Raw genomic sequence first — 12967 nt, forward strand, 5'->3', positions numbered from 1 at the left:
CAAAGGACCCGAGTTTGATTCTCCAGGACCCATGTTAGCCAGATGCACAAGGGTCACACGTGTCTGGAGTTCGTTTGCAGTGGCTGGAGGCCCTGGCATGCCTATTCTCTCTCTCTGAATCTCTCCCTCCCTCCCTCCTTCCCTTTTTCTCTGTTGAATAAATAAATAAAAACAAAAATATTTTAGGGCTGAAGGGATGGCTTGGTGGTTAAGGCATTAGCCTACAAAGCCACAGGATCCAGGTTCAATTTCCCAGAACCCATGTAAGCCAGATGCACACGGTGGTACATGTATTTGGGGTTCATTTGCACAGGCTGGAGGCCCTGGTGTGCCCATTCTCTCCCTCCCTCCTCATCTCTCTTCCTCTTTCTCTGTCAAATAAATAAATAAATACAAAATATTAAAAAATGTTTTAAAAAGAATCTGTGATTGCCAGTGGCCAGCTATCAAGGGAAATGAACACTACTTTCCAAATTGTAGCCAATGAAACTGACATGACTTGTAGATTGTTTTTCAATAAATTCTTACTTGTGGAAACACGTAAAAAAAAAAAAAAAAGTTTTAATTTGAGCCAGTCATGGTAGTGTGCGCCTTTAATCCCAGCACTTGGGAGGCAGAGGTAGGAGGATTGCCGTGTGTTTGAGGCCACCCTGAGAATTCTAGGTGAATTCCAGGTAAGCCTGGGCTAGAGCTAGACTCCACTTCGAATAAACCAAACAAAAAATTTTTTAAAATTATTATTCATTTGCAAGCTGAGAAAGGGAGAGAGAAAGCACATGACAGGACCTCTTGCTACTGCAAACAAACTCCAGATGCATGTGCCACTTTGTGCATCTGGCTTTGTATGGGCACTAGGGAATTGAACCCAGGCCATCAGGCTTTTGTAAGCAAGTGCCTTAAACCACTGAGCCATCTCTCCAGCTCTTGTTATAATTTTTTACACTGTAGATACTCTCATTCTAAATAATGCTTAAGTGTTCTCTGACCTACAAGGGACAAAGAAGGTAAATTAGTATCTCTCATAGACTCCCTTAAACTAGGGATATGGAAGATTAAACAGTGATGATATTACAAAACAATAATGTTTCTCACTGTTAATTAGTTAGGATCACAGACTGCCAGTGGCCATACTGACGTTGAAAATATCTCTAGCCGGGCGTGGTGGCGCACGCCTTTAATCCCAGTACTCGGGAGGCAGAGGTAGGAGGATTGCCGTGAGTTCGAGGCCACCCTGAGACTACAAAGTGAATTCCAGGTCAGCCTGAGCCAGAGTGAGACCCTGCCTTGAAAAACCAAAAAAAAAAAAAAAAAAAGAAAATATCTCTAGGTCTTGGATGCTGATATAAAGAAGAGGGTGTGGAGATGGTTAGCATTAATGGAGAAGGTAGTTTTGGGAAGTTATCAAGCCAAAGTTAGAAGTAAGATGAGGTACAGATGCTCCATTAATAGTGGATGTTAAAATAAACACTGGTAGCATAGCAGAGACTTTTCTTTTCTTTTTTTTTTTTTTTTTTGAGGCTCTGATAATATCTTGTTTTGATCTGGCTATTGACTTTATGAAAATTCAGTGAGCTTTAAACTTACAATTTATGTACCATCATGCATATGGACTATATCTCAATAAATTTATAAAAACAACACTTCATAAAATGTATTCCTTAAAAATGGCCAGGCATGTATGCCCATAATCTCAGCCATCAGGAGGCTGAAGCAGGAGGATTACTTTAGGCCATCTTGAACCTTGACTTATAAAAATAAAAAGAAGGTTGGGGTGCTGGAAAGATGGCTTAGTGGTTAAACAGCTTGTCTGAGAAGCCTAAGGACCTAGATTCGACTCCCACATAAGCCAGACGCACTAAGTGCCACATGAGCACAAGGTAGCACACACATCTGGAGTTCAACTACATTGGCTAGAGGACCTGGCGTGCCAATTCTCTCTCTTTCTCTCATAATAAAATAAAATAAAATAAAATAAAATAAAATAAAATAAAATAAAATAAAATAAAATAAAATAAAATAGCCGGGTGTGGTGGCACACGACTTTAATCCCAGCACTCGGGAGGCAGAGGTAGGAGGATCGCTCTGAGTTCAAGGCCACCCTGAGAATGCAGAGTGAGTTCCAGAGCAGCCTGAGTTAGAGTGAGACCCTACCTTGAAAAACCAAAAAATAAAAATAAATAAATAAATAAATAAAAAAGAAGAACGGGGAGTTGGCCCAGTGGTCAATGGCTCTTGCTTGCAAAGTCCCCAGTAATCAAGTAAAGCCAAATACACAAAGTGGAGCATATGTTGGCAGTTCATCTGCAGCAGCAAGAGGTCTTAGCATGCTCATTCTCTCTCCCCTTGCAAGCAAATATTTAAAATAAATAAATAGAATAAAAATAAAAAGAAACAAAATAAGAATAGTTAGAATTCTAGTAGGTAATCAAGGAAATCTGACTTTTGAGCTACTTCTCTCTGAGAAGGCATTTTTTCTAAATTGTTCAGTATCTAATTTATTTATCTATAAATTTCTCTTTTACTTAATAATTAAAGCATAATATACAACTTACAAAGTATATTACTCTAAAGTCATTACAATGAAATGGCTATTTACACATGCAAAATCAGGTTGGAGAACATTTCCAGTATCCCAGGAGGTTTTCCTGAGGCCCTTCCTAACCCATGCTCTTCCATCATGAGAAGTGTACACTATTCTTTTTTCATCTTTCTGTTTTTTTTTTTTTTTTCCCTTGATGTAATGTCTTATTGTCCAGGCTGGTCTCAAACAAAAGTGAATATAAAGAGGTGAGCAAGAGGATAACTGTGAGTCTGAAGCCATCCTGAGATTACATAATGAATTCCAGGTCAGTCTGGGCTAGAGTAAGACCCTACCTTGACAAACATAACACAACACAACACAACACACCTTCACCCCCCACCACACAACAGAAAAACACAACACAACACAAAACAAAACACAAAACAAAATGAAATAAAAAATGAGAGATAAAGAGGGATGGGAGGGAAAAGAGAAATGAGGTAGAAGAGAAGGGAGGGAAGGGCAAAACAATACATACGACTTGTAAACAGAAGGATGGAAGATATAGGAGGAGGGGAATTTGGAGGCAGAGAAAAGGGGATGGGGGGACAGGACTAAACAAAAACAAAATGTGCAAAAGCAATTAAAAAATAAAAAACACATACAAATTATAAAAAAGTAAAAGGAGGGCTGGAGAGATGACTCAGTGGTTAAGGCGCTTGCCTGTGAAACATAAGGACCCAGATTCAATTCCCCAGATTCCATGTAAACCAGCCAAAGTGATATATGTACAAAGTCATACATGCACACAATGTGTTATACAGAACTGTAGTTCAACTTCAGTGACTAGAGGCCCTGGCGTACCAATTCTCTCTCTCCTGCTCTTTCTTTCTTTCTCTCATTAAAAAAAAAAGAGGGCTGGTACTTGCCTGCCAAGCCTAAGGACCCCAGTTCGAGGCTCGATTCCCCAGGTCCCACGTTAGCCAGATGCACAAGGGGCACATGTGTCTGGAGCTCCTTTGCAGTGGCTAGAGGCCCTGGCGTGCCCATTCTCTATCTATCTGCCTCTTTCTCTCTCTGTCACTCTCAAATAAATAAATAAAAAACTAAAAATAAAAAAAAATAAAAAAAGAAATTATATTTGAAAATGCCAAAAATAAATAAATAAATAAACTCTTGGGCTCAGGTGATTTTCCCAACTCAACCTCGTGAGTATATGGAAGTACAGGAACACACTACCATGCCTGGATTAATATACAGTACTCTGAATTTTTTTTTTTAAGTTTGTTTCTCTTATTAGTTGTGTGTGTGTGGTAACCATGCATGTTTGTAGGCATATAAGTATACATGTGTGTGTAGGCCAAAGACTGACACTGGGTGTTTTCCTTTATCTCTCTCCACTTTACTTATTGAGACAAGTTCTCTCACTTGTACCCAAAGCTTGTTGATTTGACTAGACTAGCTAGCCAGTTTGCTCTGCCCTGTCCTACCTCCTGAGCACTGGAATTACAGGCAGGCTGCCATGCTCACCCAGCATTTACATGGTTGCTGGGGACCTCAACTGTTGTCCTCACAATACAGCAAGTGCTTTCTCCACTGAGCAATCTCCCCAGCCCCACTATTCTGAGTTCTACCTTCAGATAAGTTTACCTCTTTTTGGAACACCTACAAATAGAATCATATGCTATGTACTTTGTGTCTAACTTTTGGCTTGTTCAACATGTGTTTAAGATCTAACCAGATTGCTATGTAATCACTAGTGCAATACCATTAAGCTTCATCCCTAGTACAGTTCATTCTTTTTTTTTTATAACTTATTTTTTATTTTTACAGAGAGAGAGAGAATGAATATTGGCATGCCAGGGCATCAGCCACTGCAACTGAACTCCAGATGCTTGTGCCACCTAATGGGCATGTGCGACCCTGCACTTGCCTCACCTTTGTGCATCTGGCTCATGTGGGATCTGGAGAGAAAAACATGGGTCCTTAGGCTTCACAGGCAAGTGCCTTAATTGCTAAGCCATCTCTCTAGTCCTTCATTACTTAAAAAAAATTATTTATTTGAAGGAGACAGGGAGGGAGGAAGAGGCAAACAGAGAGAATGGGAATGGGTATACCAGGGCCTCTTGATAATGCAAACGAACTCTAGGCATAGACACATGTATCACCTTGTACATCTGGCTTATGTGGGTCCTGGGAAATCAAACCTGGGTCCTTAGGCTTCACAGGCAAGTGCCTTAACTGCTAAGCCATCTCTCCAGCCCTTTTTATAACTTTTATTTTACTTTATTATATTAATTTGTGTGTGTGAATGTAGGAACACGTGTACCATGGCACACATATGGAGGTCAGAGGACAGTTCTGGTCAGTTGGTCCTCTGCCTTTCTACCTCATGTCAGGCAGTGTTTCTCACTCCAGATTTGTGCTCTGCTGTTTTTTGCTGAGCTCACTATAAGCTTTCATGGAAAACTGTCTCCACCTCCCATCTCACCATCAGCATCAGTGTGCTAGGATTACTGAAGCCCCCCATAGCTTCAGTTTTTTATGTGGGATCTGGGGATTGAACACAGTTAATCCAGCTTGTGTAATGACTGCTTTATCCATGGAGCCCCAGATCCCTCTTGTTTTTCAATACCATGTATGTAATATTTCATTTTAGAAAGATGACACTATGATTTATTTGGATTGAACCCAGTGTCTTGTGTATACTAAGCAAATGATCTGTCACTGAGCTATACCACCAGCCTCCCACAGCTTATTCATTCTTTGGTTGATAAACATTTGTAATTTTTTTTGGGGGGGGCCTCTTATGAACTGCTGTGAACATCCTTATGTATTTCTGTTGGTAGATATATTAATCTCTCATCTACTCATACTTGCTGGGTTGACAGAACATGTATAAATCATATAAATCTTCCAAACAATATTCCTTTTGAAGTAGATATACTTGTGCACACCTGTAATCCTAGCGCTTTGGAGATGAAGGTAGGAGGGTTGTAAGTGTGAGGCCAGCATGGATTATATAATTGAGATATTATCTCAAAAAAGGCAGGGTTGCTGGGAAGATGGCTCAATGGCTTAAGACACTTACTTGCAAAGCCTGCTGACTGGGGTTCAATTCCCAAGATATCCATGCAAAAACCAGACACAAAAGTGATACAAGTATTTGGTGTTCACTTACAGTAGCAAGATGCCCTGCCAAACACACACACACACACACACACACACACACACACACACACACACATGAAAATAAATAAAATTAAAAAAAAATAGTTGGGCATGGTGGCTTATACCTATAATCCTAGCACTTGGGACACTGAGGTAGGAGGATCAGTTGTGAGTTCCAGGACGACCTGTACTACAGAGTAAGTTCCAGGTCAGCCTGGGCTAAAATGAGATTCCACCTCAAAAAGCAAGCAAGCAAACAAACAGCATTTTCTTAAACACAATTAATCATCCTGATACTATTTATGAGTCAAAACTAACATTTGGGATGATTGTTGGTAGAGAATTTTACCTTCTCCTTCAGTGGTGGGGAACAGGGGCTAGAGGCTGGACTGTCAGGAGGAGATGAGTCTACCTCCACTGGCTCTTCCTCTTTGATTTTGATGTCTGGTGTAGAAGGCAGAGACATGTCAAGGGGCCCAGAAGCACTCTGTTAGAAAAGAGAATGAATGAATAGAGTTCCCAGTTATAAGATAAGGGTTCCTAAGAAGATCAACCCTTAGTCAAATCACTGAACTGCAAGTCAAGGAAATATAAGTCCTGTGTTCTATGTATGACTTTGGCTAAATCATTTTACCTTCTTGGGGTTTCTATTTCCCTAACTATAAAATGAAGAGAACATTGGTGGTAAACAAATACAATGATCTAAAAACAAACAAAACAAAAGATGTCATTTAAATCCATGTAAAAATTGTGGCTATACATTTTTTCCTTTTCTTTTTTCTTACTGTATTGGGATTAGCCCCATGCTTGCTCTTCCCTCAGTCTCAGGGTGAGGGTTTAGAGAGCATGGAGATTCCAGACACCATCTCAGTTTTTGTTGTTTTTTGAAGCAGGGTCCCACTGTAGCCCAGGCTGGCTATGATCCTCCTATCTAAGCTTCCACAGTGCTAAGATTAAAGGTGTGCACCACTACACCCAGCTGATTATGTAGTTTTAAAAATATTTTTATTTATTTATTTGACAAAGAAAGGTGGGGGGAGGGAGAATGGGCATGTCAGGGCCTCCAGCCATCGCAAACAAACTCCAGATGCGTGTGCCCCCTTGTGCATCTAGCTAACGTGGGTCCTGGGGAATCGAACCTGGGTCCTTTGGCTTTGCAGGCAAATGATTTAACTGCTAAACTATCCCTCCAGCCCTGAATATGTATTTTTTAAGAAAGTCAAATAATATATATGTTGGTTTTATTGGTATATTGATATATATATTGTTTGTAGAGGTAGGGTCTCAACTCTAGCCCAGGTTGACCTGGAATTTACTATGTAGTCTCAGGGTGGCCTTGAACTCATAGCAATCCTCCTACCTCTGCTTCCTGAGTGCTGGGATTAAAGGCATGCACCACCATGCTTGGGTGTAAAATGATGATTGAATCAAGTACCTGCCTATTTCCTAACCAGCTCTGCTGGCCACTGAACTATGATGACTAATATGAACGACTAGGTTACCCACTTATCAAAAACAAAGGAAGACAAACTAGCTATTAAAGTACTATAAACAAGATAGGGAAGGTCTTTTTCTACCTTGCCATGCCAGATGGCCATCAAATAAATCCATATGAGACAGAAGGTCAGACGTTTCAAGTATATAGGTTTCAGGATAACAAAGAAAGGAAAGTCTGATCACCTGATCAGTGAAAGAAATTAGAACTTGGTCTTATTAAGACCCAGACTGGAGAAAAGGGGAAAGTAAAGACAGTGCTTTCTTGGCAGTGGGCAGTCACTTCAGTAAAGTGTGGAGCTGTAAGTGGCTTTGCAGGGTACAGTAAACCATCTGAGATAACAACTTTGATGCTGTACCTCCACAGGAGGGTTGATACTGCAGTTCAGTTTCATGATAAAGTAGATCTTTTGTTCTCTTCCTATATCCTAGGCTTCTTGGTCAAAGAGGAATTTGTTTCTACCTTTTCCCTTGCTGCCTCCCTTCTACCTGCATCCTCAAGTCATAGTGTCAACTATGTAGCTTTGAACTCAAGTGCTGGGATTACAGATGTGTACCACTATGCCCAGCAATCCTTCTGTACCTGAATCCATAAAAGCCTTCTGAGGAGCACACTAATCTGGAGGCTACCACATTGGAGAAAGTAGCAAGGATTCTTTCTGTTCAGTCTAATACTGGTGAGCAACAGCAATAATGATTTCAATTCTGCTTCACTTTCTCTGAAGCCAGAGCTTGGTGGGAAGAAAAGACCTCCAAGTACATACAACCATGCATGTAAAACCCCCAAGGAGCTCTTCTAGAAAGCTCAGGTTTAGGAAAGTTTCAGGCTCATTAAACATTTCTGGAGGCAATCCTCGGCTGCATCTGTGCTTCTCATCAAGGGGATGTCAAGACCACCCTGGACAGACAGGAAGAAATCACTAAGGGATGTCCAGGAAAGGCCTGCACAATGATAAACTGGCCTATCAGAAGTGTCAGCTAAGCTAAAAATAACAGTGCAAAAGACAGAACCACTCAAGGGAGGCTATTTTTCTTGAATTTACCTATACAGTTTAGTATGTGAGGCACGATGGTACACACCTGTAATCCCAGCACTTGGGAGGCAGAGGTAGAATGATTGCAGTGAGTTCCAGCTCAGCATGGGATACAATGAGATCCTTCCTTGAACAAACCAACCCCTAAAAGTAGTACTACAGATACATGCCACTGAGCTTTCCTACTTAAAAAAAAATGCAGGGCTGAGAGATGGCTTAGTAGTTAAGGAGCTTGTCTGCAAAGCCTAAGGACCCAGGTTTGATTTTTCAGTATGCACATAAGCCAGATGTACAAGGTGGTACATGTATCTGAAGTTTGTTTGCAGTGGCTAGAGGCCCTGGCACACCCATTTTCTCTCTCTCATGTCACATTGTGTATCTGGTTTTACATGGAGTTTGGGGAATTGAACTCCAGGCTAGTAGGCTTTGCAAGCAAATGCCTGTAACTGCTGAGCCATCTTAGCCCATTCTTAATTTTTATTTATGTATTAATTATTAAAATATTTCTATTTATTTATTTGACAGAGAGAGAGAGAGAAAATGAATGAATATGGGTGTGCCAGGGCCTACAGCCACTGCAAATGAACTCCAGATGCATGCGCCTCCTTGTGCATCTGGCTAATGTGGGGAGTTGAACCTGGGTCATTTGGCTTTTCAGGGAAACGCCTTAACTGCTAAGTCATCCCTAAAAAATTTTAAAAATATTTTAATTATTTATTTGAGAGAAAAAGAAAGAGAGAGAGGCAGACTGAGAGAAAGAAAAAATGAGTATGCTAGGGCCTCTAGCCACTTCAAACAAACTTCAGACTCATGTGCCACCTAGTGCATCTGGCTTCACGCGGGCACTGGGGACTAAAATCTGGGTCTTTAGGCTTTGTAGACAAGTTATACTGAGCCATTTTTTCATTTTCTTTTTTTAATAGTGAGGTCTCACTATGTAACCTAGAACTTGTTATATAATCCAGGCAGTCCTCAAATTCAGATTTGGTCCTCCTGAGTGCTAGAATTACAGGTGTGCACCACTATGCCTGGCAGGTAATCCCTCATTCATGGACATGTGCTGGATTAAACTCAGGGCCTTGTGCATGCTACTTAAGACTCTACTACTGAGCTATGTTCCCATCCCTTTGTAGTCCCTCTTCCCCTTCCCCCCAAGGTAGGGTCTCTAGTCCAGGCTGTCCTGGAATTCACTCTTAAGTCTCAGGGTAACCTTAAACTCAGGGTGATCCACCTACATCTACCTCCCAAGTGCTGGGATTAAAGGTGTGCACCACCACGCCTGGCTTTGCATCACCATGCCCAGCGCTATAGTCCCTCTTTTATATGAAAACTCTTCAAATATTTCAAAACACAGTTTTATTCATATTGAATCTCTTTTCCAAGCAAAACTCAATGTTTCTGAAGTGACAATAACTTCTTTTTTATTTTTATTTAATTTTAATTTATTTATTTGAGATATATATATAAATAGGCAGATAGAGAGAGATACAGAAATAGGCAGGCAGAGAGAAAGAGAAAGAGGGAGAGAGAGAGAGACAGAGAGAGAGAGGGAAGGAGAAAATGGGCATACCAGGGCCTCCAGCCACTGCAAACGAACTCCAGATGCATGTGCCCCCTTTGTGCATCTGGCTTACGTGGGTCCTGGGGAGTTGAACCTAGGTCCTTTGGCTTTGCAGGCAAGTACCTTAACCACTAAGCCATCTTTCCAGCCCTCCTCCTCCTCCTTCTTATTTTTTTTATTTATTTATTTTTTTTTTGGTTTTTCGAGGTACAGTTTCACTCTAGCCTAGGCTGACCTGGAATTCACTAAGTAGTCTCAGGGTGGCCTTGAACTCACAGCGATCCTCCTACCTCTGCCTCCCAAGTGCTGGGATGAAAGGCATGTGCCACCATGCCCAGCTTAGCCCTTCTTTTTTATTTTTACTTATTTATGAGTAAAAAGACAGGATGGTTCATGCCTTTCATCCCAGCACTTGGGAGGCGGAGGTAGTATTGCTATGAGTTCCAGGCCACCCTGAGACTACATAGTGAATTCCAGGTCACCCTGAGCTAGAGTGAGGTCCTACCTTGCAACCCCCCCCCAAAAAAAAAAAGAAAAAAAAAAAGAGCGAGGGAAAGAAAGAGTGAGAATATGGGCATGCTACAATTTCATGGCCACTACAAACGATCTCCAGATGCATATGCCACATTGCACAACTGGCTTTATGTGGGTATTGGGGGACTGGACCCAGGCCAGCAGGCTTTGCAAGCAAGTACCTTTAACTAGTCCCAAGAAGAGTATTCTATAATGCCTTCTTTCAAATAAGATCAATACAGGGCTGGAGGGATGGCTTAGCAGTTAAAGTACTTGCCTGCAAAGCCAAAGGACCCAGGTTCTATTCTCTAGGACCCACATAAGCCATATATACAAGGTGGCACACGTGTCTGAAGTTCATTTGCAGTGGCTAGAAGCCCTGACATGCCCATTTTCTGCCTGTCCCTCTCTCAATAAGTAAAAACAAAACAAAACAAAATTTAAAGATCAATAAGGATGGTGAAAGAAGTTGGGCTGGGCTTGCAAAGCCTGAAAGCCTAGTAGGCAGGGTTTGTTTACCCAGTACCCACCTGAAGCCGGATGCACAAAGTGGTCCATGCATATGGAGTTCATTGCAGTGACACACCCACACTCATCCCTTCTACTGCTCTCAGTCTTTCAGATAAATGAAAAAATGTGCTTCAAAAAAAGAACACCCTGTGTTCTTTGAGACAGAGTCCCATTGTCTTACTGCACAGCCTATAAAATTGTGATCCTCCTGCCTCAGCCTCCCAGGTGCTGGGATAAAGGTGTGTGCCTCATACATAGTTAAGAATAACCTTCTCTAATAACCTGAATAGCATTAGAAAGCTACTTGAATGCAAAAACTACAAACACTAGGCTGATAAGATGGCTCAGTGGTTAAAGGTGCTTGCTTGCAAAGCTTTATGGCCCAAGTTTGATTCCCAGTATCCATGTAAAGCCAGATGCATAAAGTGGTATAAATATCTGAAGATTGTTTGCAGCAGCAAGACACTGACATGCCCATTTTTTTCATTCTCTCTCTGTCTGCTTTCAAATTACAAAAAAAAACAAAACAAAACCAAAAACTACAATTACTGAAATGAAGGTAGAAAATTCAGTGAGTTGTTGGTCAGGGTAATGCTCCCAATATGTTATATAGGCTGACCTGGATTTCACTATGTAATCTCTGGATGGCCTCAAACTCATGGTGATCCTCCTACCTCTGCCTCCTGAGTGCTGGGATTAAAGGTGTGTGCCACCATGGCTGGTTAAAAGTTTTTTTTGTTTTTTTTTTAGTTGGGGTCTTGGAGAGACTATGCAGTCTCAGGCTGGACTTGAACTCATGGCAATCCTCCTACTTCTGCCTCCCAAGTGCTGGGATTAAAGGCATGAGCTACCATGCCTAGTCACCTTTATTTTTATTTTTTGGAAAATAGTTTATTATTATTTATTAGAGAGAGAGAGGGAAAAGGGCAGAAAATAAGTATTGGGACACCTAGGCCTCGAAACACTGCAAATGATCTCCAAATGCATGTGCTACCTTGTGCATCTGGCTTATGTGGGTACTGGGGAATCGAACCTGGGTCCTTTGGCTTCACAGGCAAGCACCCTAACCACTAAACCATCTTTGCAGCTCCATACTTTCAAATAAATAAAATATTTTTAAAAAACATAAGAGACAGAAAGAAGCAGACAGAAAGAGAGAGAAACAGAGAGAAAGAATGAATGAATATAGGTATATCAAGGCCTCATTTGTTTTTTTCAGAGAGGATCTCACTCTAACCCAAGCTGACCTGGAACTCACTAGGTAGCACAGGCTGCTGGCTTTGAATCCAAAATCCAATAAAATCTTTCTGCTTCAACCTCCCAATTTGTGTACATATGTGCATATATATATTTTTTTGGGGGGGAGGGGTTCTGATATAGAGTCTCACTCTAGCTCAGGGTGACCTGGAATTCATTATGTAGTCTCAGGGTAGCCTTGAACTCTGGGTGATCCTCCTACCTCTGCCCCTGAGTGTTGGGATTAAAGGCGTGTGCCACCACACCTGGCCCCAATTTGTATTCTTTTAACATTTCTATATATAAGATAAATTATTTTAATGTTTTTATTTATTTTGAGAGAGGGAGAGAAAAAGAGGCAGATACACACGTATACCCACACAGGGGAGAGGGAGGGGGAGGGAAAGACAATTGGATGCCAGGGTCTACTACTATTGCAAACAAATTCCAGGTTCATGCACCACTCTGCATCTAGCTTTATGTGGGTACTGGGGAACTGAACCTGTATCATCAGGCTTCATAAGCAAATGCCTTTTAGTGCTAAGTTATCTCTCCAGCCCCAGGAACATATTGTGAAACATAGATTACTGAATTTAATCTCACTGGAGGGCAGAATGACTGCATTTTGGTGAAGAAAGATTTGTGCTGATTCATTTTCTAGACCTCTGGAAGACTAAGATGTGCCAGGTTTGGTGCACCTGCTTGTAATCCCAGACCAAAGGCAAGAGGGTCAACATGGGTCAGAGGCCAGCCTGGACTGTAGAGTGAATTGGAGGCTAGGCTGAACTATATGGTAAGGCTTATCTCAATCCTTGCCCCCCCCCCCCAAAAAAAAAAAACCTGAATGACTGACTAGGAAGTAATTAGTTTTACAAAGCTAAAACTATGATTTGTTGTTGTTGTTTTGAGGTCAGGTCTCACTTTAGC

At 41.3% G+C, this 12967-nt stretch overlaps 1 protein-coding gene across 6 annotated transcripts in view; it reads right to left on the reverse strand.

The window, feature by feature from the left end:
• The window catches only part of LOC101605273 (cyclic AMP-dependent transcription factor ATF-7), a 142329-nt gene that overhangs the window by 33514 nt on the left and 95848 nt on the right, over positions 1-12967 (reverse strand). For all 6 annotated transcript variants that reach the window (XM_045152766.1, XM_045152765.1, XM_004649906.2 and 3 more), the window contains one exon: positions 6042-6179. In XM_045152766.1, coding sequence (XP_045008701.1) covers positions 6042-6179 — 138 coding nt within the window. The remainder of the gene's footprint in view (positions 1-6041; positions 6180-12967) is intronic.

The sequence above is a fragment of the Jaculus jaculus genome, chromosome 6 (assembly GCF_020740685.1).
Source record: "Jaculus jaculus isolate mJacJac1 chromosome 6, mJacJac1.mat.Y.cur, whole genome shotgun sequence".
Taxonomy (NCBI): domain Eukaryota; kingdom Metazoa; phylum Chordata; class Mammalia; order Rodentia; family Dipodidae; genus Jaculus; species Jaculus jaculus.